The 18,973-nt window shown below is 44.1% G+C and overlaps 1 protein-coding gene across 1 annotated transcript; it reads right to left on the minus strand.

The window, feature by feature from the left end:
* Window positions 1–4,604: 4,604 nt before the first annotated feature.
* Window positions 4,605–7,638, minus strand: LOC107277093 (uncharacterized). Its single transcript, XM_015763962.3, has 2 exons — window positions 7,255–7,638; window positions 4,605–5,169 (listed from the first exon to the last, which is right to left on the minus strand). Exons 1-2 carry the CDS (start codon window positions 7,481–7,483, stop codon window positions 4,895–4,897), a joined length of 504 nt encoding a protein of 167 aa, XP_015619448.1. The 5' UTR covers window positions 7,484–7,638; the 3' UTR covers window positions 4,605–4,894.
* Window positions 7,639–18,973: the final 11,335 nt, after the last annotated feature.

Consider the following 18,973-nt stretch of genomic DNA (forward strand, 5'->3'; position numbering starts at 1 on the left):
GGGGTGGGGGATTTTATAGGGAATAGGGGAAAGGGGAAGAGAAGGAGGGGGGTGTGATGTGACGACGGCGCGGCGGCGCGGGGCGCGAGGCGGGGGCGCGCGGCGCGGCGACGGCGTCGGCGCGGCGACGGGATGGGCGCGCGGCGCGGCGACGTTGGCGCGGCGCTCGGGGCGCGACGCGACGGGCGACGGCGACGGCGCGGCGACAGGACTGGTGCGCGGCGCGAGGCGGCGTCAGCGCGGCAGCGGCGGCCCGGGGCTCAAGGCGCGACGGCGACGGACGAGCGGCGCGGCGTGGGGCGCGAGGCGCGAGCGTGCGGCGCAAGGCGACGCGACGGCGGCGCGGCGCAGCAGCGGCGATGGCGACGGCGCGCGGCGACGTGACGGCGCGACGGGACAGCGCGCGACGTCGACGGGACGGCGCGCGGTGCGGGACGCGAGGCGACGGCGCGGCAGCAGCGACGCGACAGGCGACGGCGTCGGCGCGGCGGCAGTGGCACGGGGCTCGGGACGGCGTGCGCGCGGGGCAGGGGGAGGGTTAGGGCTAGAGAACGCGATCGAGCACTTAGAGCGCAATGAATAGTGCCATTTTCTATTTAACCCGATTTAAGCCTATTTATTTATTTAAATTTGATTCTATAAACCTAAATTTTGTATAAATGAAGTTCACTCGGTATTTGTGTTATTCCAACCAATGGATCCATCCTTGACTAATTTTACCCATATTTTATTTTTATATAATTTTCTTGAATTTAATTAGGGTTAATTCTTATTCCATCACATTTAAATTTAATTGTTACAAATATGGTCGTAATAATATTTTACTTATTTCTATCCTCACCAAATCTTATTTTAAATTGAACTTTAATTATTTACTTTGTCAATTTACTTTTAGGGTTTATTCCTAATTAATTATTCATTATTCGTGATTTATGAACTCCGAAGTCAAAATAAAATAAAATAGTGAAACAAAATCGGCATGATGCAATTTATTTAAAAAGTTTTTGAAGGCCTATATTTTTGGAGTTTAGATTTTTGTCGGTCTAATTTTTAGGGTGTTATAGTAGACTTGTGAATTTTGGCCCAATTCATCGTGTTAATTCTGAGTTTTTATCCCATTCATGCATAAGTCTGATTCTCGACATCGTCCGATTGATTTAACGTCTGAGTTGATGTCGATTCTCCTCCATTTTATGCTTATTCTCTACAAAAGGTTAGTAAACCTAATACTAGTGGAATATTATTATTCTAACATATATATGCATTGTAAGCATCACTAGTTCTCCTCTATTTTGGTAATATTGATGGGCGAAACTGATCGATAACGACCGTCAACAGACATATTATCTATTTTGGGTATAAATATGTACCCGACACCCTCTAAATAATTAACACCATTTCAATACACTTTCGGCACATCGCCAAACCTTTCTATTATTTTATTTCAATGAGTTCTTGCTTTCGAGTTGGGCTGCATCGACTTCGATCTCCGACAAGAGGTAAAGCTTGTTATGGGGGCTTGCGTTCTCGGGATCAGTGGTTACATCTTTATGACACTATAATCTTGTTTATGTAATTCGTCGAGTTATAATATATATTGACTAATCAAAGTTGATATTTTAATCCAGTCCTTATCGGCCGATCTCTGTTTAGGGTTCTATCGACATTGACTAGAATAGTTCGTCGGCTTAGATTATGCAATGTATCTACCATCTTGGAGAGGCTTTCATTGGCTTGTTTACCTAAATCATAAGTTTCTCTTTATACTTAGTGCTGCATCAGTTAAGTTTGATCAACTAAGTCGTATCTAGAAACCTAATATTTAGCTTGCTTCATGATTGCTAATAGATATAGTATCGGAGTTGCAGCTGATCTTACATGATATATCTATTTTGTTTTACTTAACAAGTTATATCTGCCCTTTATATTAGGCTCTCAATAGATTTAAATATATTAAGTTTGTCATCGATCTAGTTAGGTTAATCTAACGTCAAATTGATACTTATTTAACATATTTACTTCAAAGTGATATCCTAGTATAGAGTTATATCGGAGCTATAGCCGATATACTTCTAAATTTGCCTATCGGCTATGACATGAGCTTGTATAATTTATAGCTTGATATAACTTTAGATATAAATGATTTATACTGTCTCGGCGGCTGTCCAATCTATCCCAATCATTTCGTTTAAAGTTATATTGATTCATAGATTATATAGTGCTGATTTCTCCAACCGATAGAGTAAGTTTAGTTACTTTCTTTATCATATCCCTTATAGCCAATCCGACTAACATTGCATCGCCTAGGTCACAGACGATATGTCATCGGCTCTACGACCGATAGGCTATCGTTTATGGATTTAACTTTCTATCTTTATTTACTTTCTTTATCATATACCTTACGGCCAATCCGACTAACATTGCATTGGCTAGGTCACAGACGATATGTCATCGGCTCTACGACCGATCGGCTATCGTTTATGGATTTAACTCTCTATCTTTATTTCTCGTTGGTTGTAGGATCAAACCAACTAACATGCCCTGAACCCTGAAGGCAAGCTTTGGACCTGCACTAGAATAAAGCAAATCTCTTATATCAGTGTGTGTTTTTTTAATTAACAAAAGCGCGAGATCGTGCGGTGTCGTGCGATGGGTACACGATACCGCGGTCTCGCACGACAAGGGTATGAGAGACCGTGTGACCTTGCACGGTAAGTATGCGAGACCGCATGAGTCGCGAGATTAATGGATCAATCAGCATCATCAAGAATTAATTAATTAACTATTATTTATTTAATTAGCATTATTAGCAATTAATTAATCACTTATTAAGAATTTAAGATTGTTAATTACCAACTTGCCGTCATTGCTATCGCACTCTGATCTCGTGATTTCATTGCGATTTCGCACTGCCAAACGGCGATAACGGTCTATTGATTTCGCACTGCCAAACCGCGATGACGGTCTATTCGTGTAAATCTGTTCGAATCTCGTATATTTTTTAAGAAAAAAAACTTCAACAATATATTTTCAAATTCTTTTGGTATGCTTATAGGGTTCTCTTTTAAATCAAACCGAAGAGAAACGAAATAGCTAACTTACTTTTAACCATACTGCTAAACCTTTGTTTCAGCGCAGCGTGTACTTCTATAACGTCTATAAAAGCTGCTGATATCATAGATTGGGAAATTTTGAAGAGTAGTCGATCTTATCCAAATTTTTTTCAATAATGGAATGAAATATTACAGCCTTTCACTAGTACAGAAAGCCCTATTGGTGTCGGTTGGGAAATGGCAATAGGTGCCGTTTTCCCGTCCGGCACCTATTGCTGGTACCGGCAACTAATGGTAAAATAGAACCGGTACCTTTTTGTCTGCACGAGAAAAAAAAAACTCTGGCTCAAATCAAGCCGAAGGCCTCCACATCCAGAACAATATCCCCACATTCAGAATCAAACCGTGATCCCCTCCACATCCTTAGATCCAGAACAATATCCCTACATCCAAAATCAAAATCCAAAGAACACATCAATAACAACAACAATTTCTACATCCATTTAATTATAATGCTCATCTGATCCAAATCCCCATGTTCTCGGTACACATATGAATAAGAGAACTTGAGAGAAATTAAACAAAGAGAACAAGAACGGGATAAAAAGAACACACTCGAACCACAGCGGCATTGAGGATGATGCGGCGGTGACGGGGCCCTTGGGTTGCCTCCTTCTTCCCCTTGAGCGTCGCTAGGATGGCGGTTGTGGACGACTTGCACGTGAGGGGAGGGCGCGGTCGCTGCCGCCTTCGTCGGGCAGCCACTGGCCGCGGGAGACCGACGCCGCCCTCCCGCCGAATCTGGAGGAGGGAGGGCGCGGCAACCGCCAGCCTCGCGAGCCCGCCGCCACCGCCGGGCAGCTACCACTAGAGAGAGGGGAGGGAGAGACGCGAGGCGACAGAGGGGAGGGAGAGAGACGCGAGAGCGAGAGAGCGTGGGAGTAGATAAGGACAAGACGTGGGTGGGAGTAGATAAGGAGGCGTGGCGCTCGGCTCATCGGTTCGGGTCGTTATTATAGGTGTCGGTTCTTTAAAAAACGAATACCTTAGTATTGGTACCGGTTTTTACTAATGAACCGACACCTATAGTTTCTTAAAGGTACTGGTTCTTATTTTTTTGAGCGTGTGGAGGTAGGAAAAGGCCTATAGGTGCGGTTTTAAAGGAACCGGCACCTATAAGGCCGATCCCTATGAGTGTTTTTGTAGTAGGGTTTGCTCAACGAGTTACAGCCAATTATTATAAGGCTCACACAAAAGCAAACCAGAGTAACAAAACCAAAAGCAAATAAAACTAATAAAACCAAACAAGGTAAACATCCCAGAACTAGTGAATTCTATTGGTGAATCTCCACCCAAAGTTGGCAAAGAAGACGCAAGTTTAGGACACGCCTCTCTTATTTGCTTGATATGATCATGCCTTTGTAATTGAGATAATTCCCGGAGCCAATATGTTACCCTGAAAAGAACCTGCAAATATGATTTTTAAGGTGATCTATCCAAATCCATTTCATTTCTATTAAGCCATAGAGCACAACATATAGCGGAAGCTCCAACAAAAATAAGATCCTTGATATTTTTATTAACTCCCACGAACCAATTACCAAACACATGTGATATATTATGTGGAGGGTACAATTCAAAGGAGAATTGTATAGATAAACTAGTTTTTTTTTAAAAAAATATTATGTTTGTGCATACAAAGCATTCTACACATTTCATCCATACACATACATTACTCAGGCTGGACAAAGCAGCTAGCGGATGATCAAATAGTATAGGATTGAATTATCACCGTTCTCGAAAGTGCTTTGTTGGTAAATTAGAAAGGGTGGTTCTGAGCTTCAAATCCTTCGATGGAGCGGTGGACGCTCCAATTCAGATTGCTCCTGTGGCGTCATATCACCAAATATATTGAGACCCCAGGTATAAGACTTGCCAGACTTGTTGAACTCAATGATTTTGTGCGCTCTGTCCTTGAAATACACGAAGCGCCGAACCATGTCATCACGATCGCGCTCTATGTCATGGAAGCTGCACCACCGCTGGTACAGCGCCCAAACGGCTTCCTCTGACTCGAGGTCCTTCTCGTCGTAAGCGAAGCAGGTGGCTGGATCATCTATCGGTAAAATAACAAGGCGTTATTTAAGTTCAAAGCAGGTGGTTGTTTCGTCTATCGGTAAATAACAAGGGGTAACTAACAAGGCGTTAATTAAGTTTCGGTTGGATGATAATGCCATGTACTCTTTGACTCCTTCCATCCGAAAATACAGGGAATTCTCTGTTTGTCACAAGTGAAACTAAGTTTGACTGAATTTATAGAAAAGAATAACAATAGATTCATTATGAAATACTCCCTCCGTTTCGTTTTATTTGACGCCGTTGACTTTTTATCACATGTTTGACCGTTCGTCTTATTCAAAAATTTTTGTGAAATATGTAAAACTATACGTATGCATAAAAGTATATTTAACAACGAATCAAATGATAGGAAAAGAATTAATAATTATTTAATTTTTTTGAATAAGACGAGCGGTCAAACATGTGCTAAGTCAACGGTGTCAAATAAAACGAAACGGAGGGAGTACTAAGTAATAGTGCATGTGCAACGCACATTAGGAAATAAAATCAAACCAAATATGTTGGACGTATGTTGCAGCCTAATTTGTTTTTTAATATTTAGTATAGTATTTACTTGGACTTAATGTAAAAGGCAAAGTGAAAATAATAATTGACATAAATTTATATCACACAATTAAAACTACTAACCACCATCAACAACAACAACAAATACTAATACTGCTGTTAGGAACGTCCCAACATGGAAAAGGAACACAACAGTAATGACCAAAGATGATTTGCGGGAAAAAAACAAATATTTACATATGATTTTAACTACACATGGATCCATTCCCTCAATGAATGTTTAGAAAATGAAAAGGAACCAGTTAAGATTGAGTGTATTCTCGTGTACGGTTGTACCGGTTGGATCAGTGTATAATTTGAGATAACAAGATCACATATTTACATTGAAGGAAAAAGATTGCACTGAGCTTAGGTTTACATAGAAGATTACATACTACTCAGATCCTGCCATGGCCTGCATCATACTACCTGGACATATATGTGTCGAGATTCGTAGCAAGGATTGAACTTTTTTTTTTTGGGACGGAGGGGTAGTTATTATTACCACGTCAATAAACAATCACAATCCAGTATATAGGGTCAACAAGACAACAAGAGTGTGAACCTTACTTTGTGGTGAGTAAACTTTTTATGGTACAACTCTGAACAAACATAATTGTACATATATATTTTTTTTATGGTAACAGAGACCCACATCACAAGTTCGCAATAGTACTGAGGCTAAAATTTTCAAAGTTACTTCTCTGATGTGGTAGATGTTAATATTTTCTCTAAGAAATTTGATCAGCTTAGAATTTGCTAAGAAATTTGATCAGCTTAGAATTTGACTTAGCACAATCCCAGGATTACTTATATGTTAGGACAGAGCAAGTACAAATAAAGATAGTGCAGGGATAGAGTGTGTGTGCTTTAGTGCGTTCGCTAGCTCAGATCAAGGGCCATTGTTCCACTTGTCCGTGTGACTCATGTAATGGGGTTAGCTAGGCCATGTACACAATAAGGCTGCAAATGAAATAAACTGAATTTCTTCACTGAGTTTCTTCTTCAGTGTGTTTTTCTTGTTCCCTTTTCCTTCTCTGTTTCCTATACCAAAATTCTCCTTCTCCCCAAAATAGAACAAGATATCAATAATACTGCTAATAATTCACCCCAAATTACAACGAGTTATCCATAATACTGCTACTAGTCACCAGCTCGGGTCATAACAATTACTACCTCCATATTTTAATGTATGACGCTGTTGACTTTTTGTCTAACATTTGACCATTCGTCTTATTTAAAAAATTTATGTAATTATTATTTATTTTATTGTGACTTGATTCATCATCAAATATTCTTTAAGCATGACATAAATATTTTTATATTTTCACAAAAATTTTGAATAAAACGAATGGTTAAACGTTAGTCAAAAAGTCAACGATGTCATACATTAAAATACGAAAAGAGTACGAGCAATCGGTCTCTCACGAGTTCGGGTCATAACAGATAATCATCATGACGACAGTATCCTTGAAGTGGAGGCAAAATAAAAAAAAAAAATGGCGGTCGATTAGGTTACCTGGAGCTTCAGGGTCAAAGCAATCGGGGGAGAGGTCGGCGGGTCCGGGGGAGTGGTCGCCGGGGATCATCGCGATGCCGCGCCGGAGGATGACGAGTGGGCCCGACGGGGCGTGTGGCAGCTGAGGCCGCGTCCAGGCGGCGGCGGTGCAGGTGGTGTCGCCGGCGTAGCCACACCGAGGAGCAAAGCGGCCCATGTACGAAGCCACATGACGGGCGGCGGCGGCCATGGCAGGTTGATCGGATGTGAGGAGGTCCGGTACTCGATTCCGATCTAGGGTTTCAACTTTGCAATTCGTTGGACTAATTATCCTTGCTTGTGTTTTCAGTTGAGTATGTCCCTGTGGCAATGACACGTTTAGCAAGTCCTTGGAGCGTGATGACCCACAACCAATAATCTTCTTGATCAAAACTCAACGAATGGTTCAATGATTCAATCAGACATTAGTCAATTTGTTGATCTCAATAAAAGAATATAAGGTTATTATCGACAATGAAAGACACCGCCGACAAAATATCCGGTGGCATCGGTTTAGTGATTTTATCATTTTCAGAAAAAATAACAAGCTCAAAATTATTATTTTTTGAATACACTCACCCTTATGAATAGACACACAACTTACTCCTATAAACATCTACGAAGGACTTAGTCGGTATATCATAAAATTAATGAAGTCACCACGGCCACGGGCGCCTCACTGTCGACGTATACATCGTCTACCACTGAGAGAATAATTAGCCTAAATACAAAACTCGGATTAAATTGACCTAACAGAAGTGATGAAAGTGCATTGTAAAATACCAAAAATTTGTATACTGACATATTAGGGTTTAACGGATATTGAGTGGCAAATAAGGGAATTTCAATATATATATTCCCCTGATTTTTTTTAGAAACACAATATAAACGCAAACGCTCACACTCTCACCCCTAAGAACATATACACGCACATTCTACCTTTATAAACACCTTGGAAAAACTGAGCCAATACATCTTGAGGTTAACGAAGTCACCATAGACACATCGTTATCGATGGATATATATATATCGTCTAACACTAAAAGAATAATTAGCTGTAAATTTGATCACCCGTGTCAAGTCTGAGACTTAAATTTCAGGTGAACAAAGGTTCTACCATGAGAAACTTAGCTAGTTGAGCTACGCTCACTTCATCCCCTGATTATTTTTGTTAATCAACCGCTTAAAATTTTGTAAAGTTCACTATGGTCACAATTTTGAGGCAGATGTGAAATATTAAAGTCTTATTACAATAGATTAAAACCATTCAATATTACGTAGATAATATATGCAAAAGATTGAAACAGATCTCTTAACTTTTTGCAGCCGGCAGAGGGGAGAAGAGGAAATGCCCTTCGGCGTGGAAGGGATGTTGACCGAGTGCCACACCATGGATGAGTTCTAGTATCTCATCGAACAGGCCATGGTGTGTGGCAAGCTCGTGGTCATCGAGTTCGGTGCATCCTGGTGTGAACCTTCACGCAGGATCGCTCCAGTTTTCGCTGAGTACGCCAAGGAGTTCGCTGGAGTAGTTTTCCTGAAGTTCGATATCGATGAGCTGGAGGAAATTGCAGACTCGTATGATGTCAACGGAGTAGTACCCACCTTCACCTTCGTCAAGGCTGGGCAGAAGATTGACATGATCCAAGGAGCCAGGTGTGACATCCCGGCTCAGGACTTAATAGGATTAATAGAATACTCATACCAACAAGTTACAACTTCTTTTCCGGAAGCCGCTTCTGGGTGCGCACGAGTGAGGACAAAGTGTGCAGAAAAGACTTGTGTTGCTCTGTGAGAGCATTCTATATCCTAAGAAAACTGCCAGATATAGAGAGGGCCTGGCGGTCACCGGGAAATTCTTCCCGGGTGCGCACGAGTGAGGACAAAGTGTGCTATGAGGGCAGTCTATATCCTAGGAAAGCTGCCAGATGTAGAGAGGGCCCGGCCTCGGAGAGTGTGGGGCGTTACAGATGGTATCAGAGCTGACCCTTGCAGCGTTACAGATGGTATCAGTGCCGACCCTTGCAGCTATACGTATATATGAATATGTACGCGGGCATACGGTGCACACGGGATGATCCACGATGTGGTCGTATGGCATGACGTATGTGCGCCGAAAATTGTCTGTATATACGTGGTGCTAATAGGAGACGTTCCCGGCCTGGGTTGACCGACGAGGACGTCGGTGTCTTAAGGGGGAGAGAATGTGACATCCCGGCTCAGGGCTTAAAGAGGATTAATAGAATACTCATACCAACAAGTTGCAACTTCTTTTCCGGAAGCCGATCTCGAAAGAACTCTAAGGTTACTTCCTGGGTTCATAAGAACTTTCTTAATTCTTCCCGGGTGCTAGTCTGTGTCCTATTAAAGCTGCCAGATGTAACAGGGCCCGGCCTCGAGTGTGGGGCGTCACACCAGGTCTCTCCGTTCGAAGATTCAAATGCACACTGCTTCTCCTTACTTCCTGGGTTCATAAGAACTTTCTTACTGTCTTTGCGCGATGAAGTGGAACAGCTAGTAGTTGTTATTTTGCGGTCGGGACCTTAACATGTAATTAAGAAACCCCACTACAGTGCTCTTTACTAGTGGTAAAAAGTAATCTAAACCATTGATATAATTTAATCGAATGGTTTAAAATCTACTTGTACTGTCACCCCAGTTTGTGGTAGGAGAAACATGAAGGGACATTATTATTAAAAAATAGTTACAGAGGGGTATAATTATCATTTAGCAGTGACTAAACCTTCTAATCATAATATTAGTAAATTATTGATTTACCCTTAATTAAGGTAAGGGGTGTTACCGTGTTAGGCACTAGACACTACTTAAAAAATCCTCATAGGGACCGGCTTATTTAAAACCGGTACATATTGATCTTTTCTCACCTTCCGCGGGATAAAAAATAAAGAACCGACACCTTTGAACAATTATAGGTGCCAGTTCTAAAGAAAAACTGGCACCAATACAATTGGTATTGATTTTTTTAAAAAGAACCGACACATATAATATATTATAGGTGCCGATTAATTAAAAACCGACACCTACAAATTAAGCCGAGCTGGTGGGGCCCACCATGAGAGATAAGGCCAGCGGCTAGACACCTCGATCCATCCAGAAATATTCTAGATCGCTCTATCGCTCTCTCTCGGTCGTTCGCTCCCCTCTCTCTTTCCCTCCCCTCTCGTGGCGCCTGCCCGGGAGGTAGCGGCGCAGCGGCGGCGTCCTCCTTTCCGCCAGATCCAGTGGGAGGGAAACTGCTCCTCTTTTGAAACGAAGAAAGCTGATGTCTTTGTAAGCAGACACGGCTATGAAGCATCAGGCAATTTCTGAAATAGGAATGTGGGTGAAATTCTACAGTAACTGATAAAATGAGTGGCAGATATGTAGTCAAATACAGTTGAGAGGTGCTGCACAGTATCAATTTATCTACATAGTCTTCATAAAGATGTCCTCTGTTGATATGTCACTGCTCAATTGATAACAGTCCTGAAAAAACGCATCTAGTACTGTTCTGCCACATTGAGAAGTAACTTTGAATCTTGCTCTCCATCATGATCCTACATGTGGTTTTCTGCACGCAGTGCTCCACAGGTTGCAGCTGCTCAAGGCAGTTGCTGCTACACTCGGAGGGGAGACCATCTTCCACCACGAGGCATACCAACGCGATACATGTTCAATGGCATGAACCTAGACTCCACAATATATATAACTGTGTCATCAACTCGTCAACCAATCTTTCTGATGCGGACATCACTCCTTCGGATACACACAACAATCCTCCACCGGTCATTCAAGAACCGATAACAAGAGCTCGCGTGCGACAATTGAATTTAGAGGTAAGCTCGTTCCTATGTTCTTCTTTGTATGAATTTGAGAATAGATTGCTACCTAATGATTATATTGTGATTAGGAACAATGGAGAGGACAAAGAGACACTTGGAGAAGGACTTAGAGTTATGGAGGATCATCAAGGACGTCCAAGTCAAGGTGGAGGGCCAAAGCAAGCCAACTTTGAGTGCAATTCGGAGTCCAGAACCAGTCTACACTAAAACGGGCGTCCAGGTCGCATACGTGCTCGGATTGGGGCGTTCTTTATATGGATGGAAGCTAAGAAGATAACCTTTCCAATGGTTCTGGTCCCACGTCCAAATTCTTTCCGAGTCAACGGGAATCGACCGAACAAGTTGACGTCTACAATCTGTGCCAGTGCTGCGTCACCGTATTTAGGCCTTTGGGCTGTGTATCGTATTGGAACCTATTAGGGTTGTGTCAAGGGTTGGTTGCATGACCCTAAACTCTATATATCAGTACCCGCCGTCACCAGTGGCGAATCCAGGATAGAAAAAGAGGGTAGGCTTGATCTCCAAGTATTAAGTTACTACCTCTGTCCCTAACAAATTTTGGCTATGAATTTGGACACATGATTGTCCAGATTTATAGCTAAAATTGCTTATATTTTGGAGTAGTAAATTGCAGTACTTACGGTAGTTATTCAACACATACATGATACATGATTGAATAGAAAAGAAAGAAATAAAGAAAAATACCTTGCCAATACGAAGTAATTGATTACTACATCAGTCATATGAGAATAACAAACACCTATATGCATATACTCCGTAAACATAGTATAACTGCTGCTCTGCTAGTGCTAGCGGCTACTGTGGTGCTGCTCCGCGCGCCGCCATGGCGCCTACTGACGGCTTCGCGCAGCCGCTCCGCCTGCAGCCTGCCGGCTTCCGCGCCTGCGGCCGCCTTTGTTTGCTCTTACTCGCCACCAGACAGCTAGCTACGGCGCTGCAGCTCGAGGCCTCGAGCTCTTGCGACTTGCGTCGGCGTCGGCTGCTCCAGCCGCCACCAGTTGCCAGCGACAGCTCCCACCCTAAACACCCCCAACCCTATCCCCACCTGACCTGTGTGAGTGTGAAGTGTGGGAAGTGGGCCACTGGACTGGGCCATTACTATCGAATTGGGACAACCTGTTAGAATAATTGGGCTAGGCCCAATTTATAATAATTAAATCTCAAAGACCCATAATAAATGTTGAGGATAATAATACCACCTCAGAATTTAAGCGAGAAATATCTCAACCTAAATAGGGAGTTATTAGAGGCTCCCTGTTGACCAGTTGAGGTGGGGGTCGGAATGCCACGCGCGCGCGCGCCGGGCCGTGGGCGAGGCGTGGCGTGGCTGGCGGCGTGCGTCACGTCACAATCCTTTTGCAGCCACTAACCCACGTTCCCACGATTCCCTCCACAACCGCGCTTCCACGTTCTTTCTCCTGATAGTCACGACGCAATCCTTTTGCAGCCACTAACCCACGTTCTCACGATTCCCTCCGCAACAGCGCGTCCACGTTCTTTCTCCTGATAGATAAGGAGGCCGCGAGTCCGATCCGACTTCTTAGCTTTTTTCCCGGTGTTAGTTTCTCCTTCTCCGCGCCTGAGTTGCTCTCGCTTCCCCGCTTCTGATCTCTTGCGCGCACGAGAGATTGGAAGAAGCAGTGGCTCCGAAACCACACCTTTGCCTGAGATCTGCACCGGGTAGGCGGGAGATCAGGTTTTTGGGGAGTGCCTCCTGCACGACTGCTCATCGCCATGTCTGGAGTTGCTGCTGCCGCCGCTACCGGCGGAGGTGGTACGCCGCCGCCGACAGGAGCTGGTGCGCCGCCGCCGACAGGAGCTGGTGCGCCAGGAGGAGGTGCCGTGAACGACTACAACAACGGAGGCAATTCTGCCTCACCATCCAGCGGAGGGCCATTCTCGGGGTATAATCTTCTCCTCCTGCTACTGCTGTTAGCGCTATTCCTGTTCCCATTGTTAGCGCTATACTGTGTGCGCTATGTTCTTGTTCCTATTCTACGTGATGCCTCTAGCATGTTATCGCGTTACTGGTATGTTCCTGTTTCTGACATTCATGATGCGCATAGTATGCTACTGGTTATGTTAAGATTACCCTACACTGCTTATGCCATGATCATTGTTTCAATTTCTTGGATTAAAATATGCCGAATAATGACTATATTTCCAACAATCCAAAAACCTGATAGGTCATTTTCGGTAGTTGGCTTTGCTGCTGCACTGAAACCACATGCTTTTGATGGTTCAAACTATAAGAGATGGAAAGCACGTGCACTATTGTGGTTGACAGCGATGCAGTGCTTCTATGTTTCACGGGGCAAACGAAGTGAACCACCTCTTTCTCCTGAGGAAGAGGCTAAGTTCGAGGCTTCGGATTGCCTGTTCCGTGGAGCATTGATCAGTGTACTCGCTGACAACATAGTGGACGTGTACATGCACATGCCTTCTGGGAAGGACATGTGGGATGCACTTGAGGCCAAGTTCGGAGTTTCTGACGCCGGCAGTGAGCTGTATATCATGGAGCAGTTCTATGACTACAAGATGGTCGATGACCGTTCTGTAGTAGAACAAGCTCATGAGATTCAGATGCTGGCTAAGGAACTTGAGAACAACAACTGTGAGTTGCCGGACAAGTTTGTGGCGGGTGGCATTATTGCCAAACTACCACCTTCTTGGTCGGACTTTGCCACTTCTCTAAAGCACAAGAGACAAGAGTTCAGTGTTCCTGATCTCATTGGCTCTTTGGGTGTTGAGGAGAAGGCGAGGGCAAAGGACGTCCGGGGCAAAAAGGTTGAGGGAGGTTCTAGTGCCAATATGGTACAGAAGAAGAACCCTCATGCATCCCACAACAACAAGAAAGTCAAGCCTGATGTCAAACCCAAGGCTGCAACCAATTTTAAGAAGAAAGGCAAGGGAAAGGCAAAGGGAGACTGCTTTGTGTGTGGCAAGTCTGGGCATTGGGCCAAGGACTGTCCTGAGCGCAAAGACAGGAAGTCTGCCAACATGATCATTAGCGAGGGCGGAGGAACATCGGGGTACGGTAAAATATTACCTACAGTTCTCTCTGTTTTTCATTCACCTGATTGGTGGGTGGATACTGGTGCTAATATTCATGTATGTGCTGACATTTCTCTGTTTTCTTCTTATCAGGTCGAGAGAGGTTCCTCCTTGTTGATGGGAAACGGGTCGCTTGCGGCTGTTCATGGTGTTGGTACGGTCGATCTGAAGTTTACTTCGGGAAAGACCGTGCAGCTGAAGAACGTGCAGCATGTCCCTTCAATAAAGAAGAATCTAGTTAGCGGCTCTCTATTGTGTAGAGAAGGTTTTAGACTTGTGTTTGAGTCCAATAAATGTGTCGTATCTAAATATGGGACTTTTGTTGGTAAAGGTTATGACAGCGGAGGCTTGTTCCGCTTTTCTTTGAATGACATGTGTAATAATCATAATGCTGTGAACCATATTAGCAAGAATGATGAGTCTAATGTGTGGCATTCGCGACTCTGTCATGTGAATTTCGGTTGTATGACGCGCTTAGCTAACATGAGTTTAATTCCAAAATTCACTTTGGTCAAAGGTTCCAAGTGCCATACTTGTGTTCAATCGAAACAACCTCGCAAGCCTCACAAGGCATCTGAGGCGAGGAATTTGGCACCTCTAGAACTTGTTCATTCCGATTTGTGCGAAATGAACGGCATGTTGACTAAAGGGGGAAAGAAATATTTCATGACACTGATAGATGATTGCACTAGATTTTGCTATGTGTATCTATTGAAAACAAAGGATGAGGCATTGCATTACTTTAAAATCTATAAAGCTGAGGTAGAAAACCAACTTGAAAGGAAAATCAAACGGTTGAGGTCTGATAGAGGTGGGGAGTATTTTTCTAATGAGTTTGCATCCTTTTGCGAAGAGTTTGGAATTATTCATGAGATGACGCCTCCCTATTCACCCCAATCAAATGGGGTGGCCGAAAGAAAGAACCGTATTCTAACTGAGATGGTGAATGCCATGTTAGACACTGCGGGGCTTTCCAAGGAATGGTGGGGTGAGGCAGTTTTGACTGCGTGTCATGTCCTGAATAAAATTCCAATGAAGCATAAGGAAGTAACACCATTCGAGGAATGGGAAAGGAAGAAATTAAATCTCTCATACCTACGAACATGGGGCTGTTTGGCCAAGGTAAATGTACCTATAGTCAAAAAGCGGAAACTTGGACCAAAAACTGTTGATTGTGTGTTTCTTGGTTATGCTATCCACAGTGTGGGTTATAGATTCTTAATAGTAAACTTTGGAGTACCCGACATGCATGCTGCTACAATTTTTGAGTCCAGAGATGCTACATTCTTTGAGAATGAATTTCTTATGAAATATACACCTAGCACTTCTAGTAAAGAAACTGTCATGCTCCATGAGCACTTTGCACCGATAGAACACAATGATGAAACGCCTGAGGAAAATCCTGAGGAGGACAACATTGTAGATACTCGCAAGAGTAAGAGACAAAGGGTTGCAAAATCCTTTGGAGATGACTACATTGTATACCTCGTGGATGACACCCCAAGAACCATAGAAGAGGCATATTCATCTCCTGACGCTGACTACTGGAAGGAAGCAGTACGCAGTGAAATTGACTCGATTATATCTAATGGTACTTGGGAAGTCGTTGAGCGTCCATATGGGTGCAAGCCTGTAGGATGCAAATGGGTTTTCAAGAAAAAGCTTAGGCCTGATGGTACAATCGAAAAGTACAAGGCAAGGCTTGTGGCCAAGGGTTATACCCAAAAGGAAGGCGAGGATTTCTTCGACACATATTCACCAGTTGCTCGCTTGACTACGATTCGAGTACTACTTGCTCTGGCAGCCTCTCATGGTCTTCTCGTCCATCAGATGGACGTTAAGACAGCTTTCCTAAACGGAGAGCTGGAGGAGGAGATCTATATGGATCAACCAGACGGGTATGTACTAGAAGGTCAGGAGGGAATGGTGTGTAAACTATTGAAATCCTTGTATGGCCTCAAGCAAGCACCTAAGCAATGGCATGAGAAGTTTGACACCACGCTTACAGCTGCAGGCTTTGTTGTGAACGAAGCTGACAAATGTGTATACTATCGCTATGGTGGGGGAGAAGGGGTGATCTTGTGCTTGTATGTCGATGACATACTGATCTTTGGGACCAGTCTTAATGTGATTGAGGAGGTCAAAGACTATCTGTCCAAGAGTTTTGAAATGAAGGATTTGGGAGAGGCTGATGTTATTCTTAACATCAAATTACAAAGAGGAGATGAGGGTGGGATTACACTTGTGCAATCCCACTACGTGGACAAGGTTTTGAGTCGCTTTGGATATAGTGACTGCAAGCCAGCTCCTACTCCTTATGATCCCAGCGTGCTATTAAGGAAAAATCGAAGAATAGCAAGGGATCAACTGAGATACTCTCAAATCATTGGTTCATTGATGTACTTGGCTAGCGCAACGAGGCCTGACATCTCATTTGCTGTAAGCAAGCTGAGCTGGTTTGTCTCAAATCCGGGAGATGATCATTGGCAGGCTCTGGAAAGAGTAATGCGCTATCTAAAGGGCACTATGAGCTATGGAATTCACTATACCGGGTATCCAAAAGTACTAGAAGGGTATAGTGACTCAAACTGGATATCTGATGCTGATGAGATAAAAGCCACAAGTGGATATGTGTTCACACTTGGAGGTGGCGCTGTTTCCTGGAAGTCTTGCAAGCAGACCATCTTAACGAGGTCAACAATGGAAGCAGAACTTACAGCACTAGATACTGCGACAGTTGAGGCCGAGTGGCTTCGTGAACTCCTGATGGATTTGCCGGTGGTTGAAAAACCAGTGCCAGCTATCCTAATGAACTGCGATAATCAAACAGTGATTATTAAAGTGAACAGTTCAAAGGACAACATGAAGTCATCTAGACACATCAAGAGAAGACTGAAATCTGTCAGAAAGCAGAAAAACTCCGGAGTGATAGCATTGGACTATGTCCAAACGGCTAGAAATCTGGCAGACCAGTTTACCAAGGGGCTACCACGTAATGTGATAGACAGTGCATCGAGGGAAATGGGCTTGATACCCACCTAAGGTTGCATAATAGTGGAAACCTGTCCATTGTGATCGGAGATCCCGTGAATTTGGATGGTGAAACAAACTATTGTGTGACTGAGAGAAGAGACCCTTGAAAAGGGCTCATTTCCATGATGTGCTTCTCTTCTTTCCTGCATGGTAGGATGGCTTATGTCTTAATGTGATCCGAGTGGCTTTTCCAAGCAGAGATGTTGACCTGCAGAACATCTCAGAAGGAACACACCTATATGAGTTTGACTGCTAGTCACAGTCTATGAGGTTTGGGCAATCTCTAGATACTCATGAAAGGCCTGGAGTTTGACTTATATGCTCCAAACAGAGGGGATGCGAACGGCAGCCCAGTACCAGTCAAGGTTCTGAGTGAAACCTGATCACACAAAACTTACAATTCAAGGCATAGTCCATTGTTCAGTTGTGGTCTGATGTAGCTCATTTCCTAGGTGGAAGTTCAACTTAACAGTCTCCACCAAAACCCTGGTATATCAAACAGGCACAACATTGAGAACATTTCTTATGAGCCTTGAAATTTGGTGGGGATTGTTAGAATAATTGGGCTAGGCCCAATTTATAATAATTAAATCTCAAAGGCCCATAATAAATGTTGAGGATAATAATACCACCTCAGGATTTAAGCGAGAAATATCTCAACCTAAATAGGGAGTTATTAGAGGCTCCCTGTTGACCAGTTGAGGTAGGGGTCGGAATGCCACACGCGCGCGCGCGCGCCGGGCCGGGCCGTGGGCGTGGGCGAGGGCGAGGGCGAGGCGAGGCGTGGCGTGGCTGGCTGGCGGTGTGCGTGCGTCACGTCACAATCCTTTTGCAGCCACTAACCCACGTTCCCACGATTCCCTCCGCAACAGCGCGTCCACGTTCTTTCTCCTGATAGATAAGGAGGCCGCGAGTCCGATCCGACTTCTTAGCTTTTTTCCCGGTGTTAGTTTCTCCTTCTCCGCGCCTGAGTTGCTCTCGCTTCCCCGCTTCTGATCTCTTGCGCGCACGAGAGATTGGAAGAAGCAGTGCCTCCGAAACCACACCTTTGCCTGAGATCTGCACCGGGTAGGCGGGAGATCAGGTTTTTGGGGAGTGCCTCCTGCACGACTGCTCATCGCCATGTCTGGAGTTGCTGCTGCCGCCGCTACCGGTGGAGGTGGTACGCCGCCGCCGACAGGAGCTGGTGCGCCGCCGCCGACAGGAGCTGGTGCGCCAGGAGGAGGTGCCGTGAACGACTACAACAACGGAGGCAATTCTGCCTCACCATCCAGCGGAGGGCCATTCTCGGGGTATAATCTTCTCCTCCTGCTACTGCTGTTAGCGCTATTCCTGTTCCCATTGTTAGCGCTATACTGTGTGCGCTATGTTCTTGTTCCTGTTCTACATGATGCCTCTAGCATGTTATCGCGTTACTGGTATGTTCCTGTTTCTGACATTCATGATGCGCATAGTATGCTACTGGTTATGTTAAGATCACCCTACACTGCTTATGCCATGATCATTGTTTCAATTTCTTGGATTAAAATATGCCGAATAATGACTATATTTCCAACACAACCTAGTTCATCTGCATACCGCTTCGCTTCTTCTTTCTCCCATGTGTCCTGTTCATCTTCTTCCCAGCGCCGAGCACATGTCGCCATGAACTCCAAGACGCCGGCTGATGCTTGAGGATACCTAGTTGATATTTTTTTTGCAAAAATTGGAGGATAGGCTAGAGCCTGATGGAGCCTACCTGCTAGAATCGC

The sequence above is a fragment of the Oryza sativa genome, chromosome 12 (assembly GCF_034140825.1).
Source record: "Oryza sativa Japonica Group chromosome 12, ASM3414082v1".
Taxonomy (NCBI): domain Eukaryota; kingdom Viridiplantae; phylum Streptophyta; class Magnoliopsida; order Poales; family Poaceae; genus Oryza; species Oryza sativa.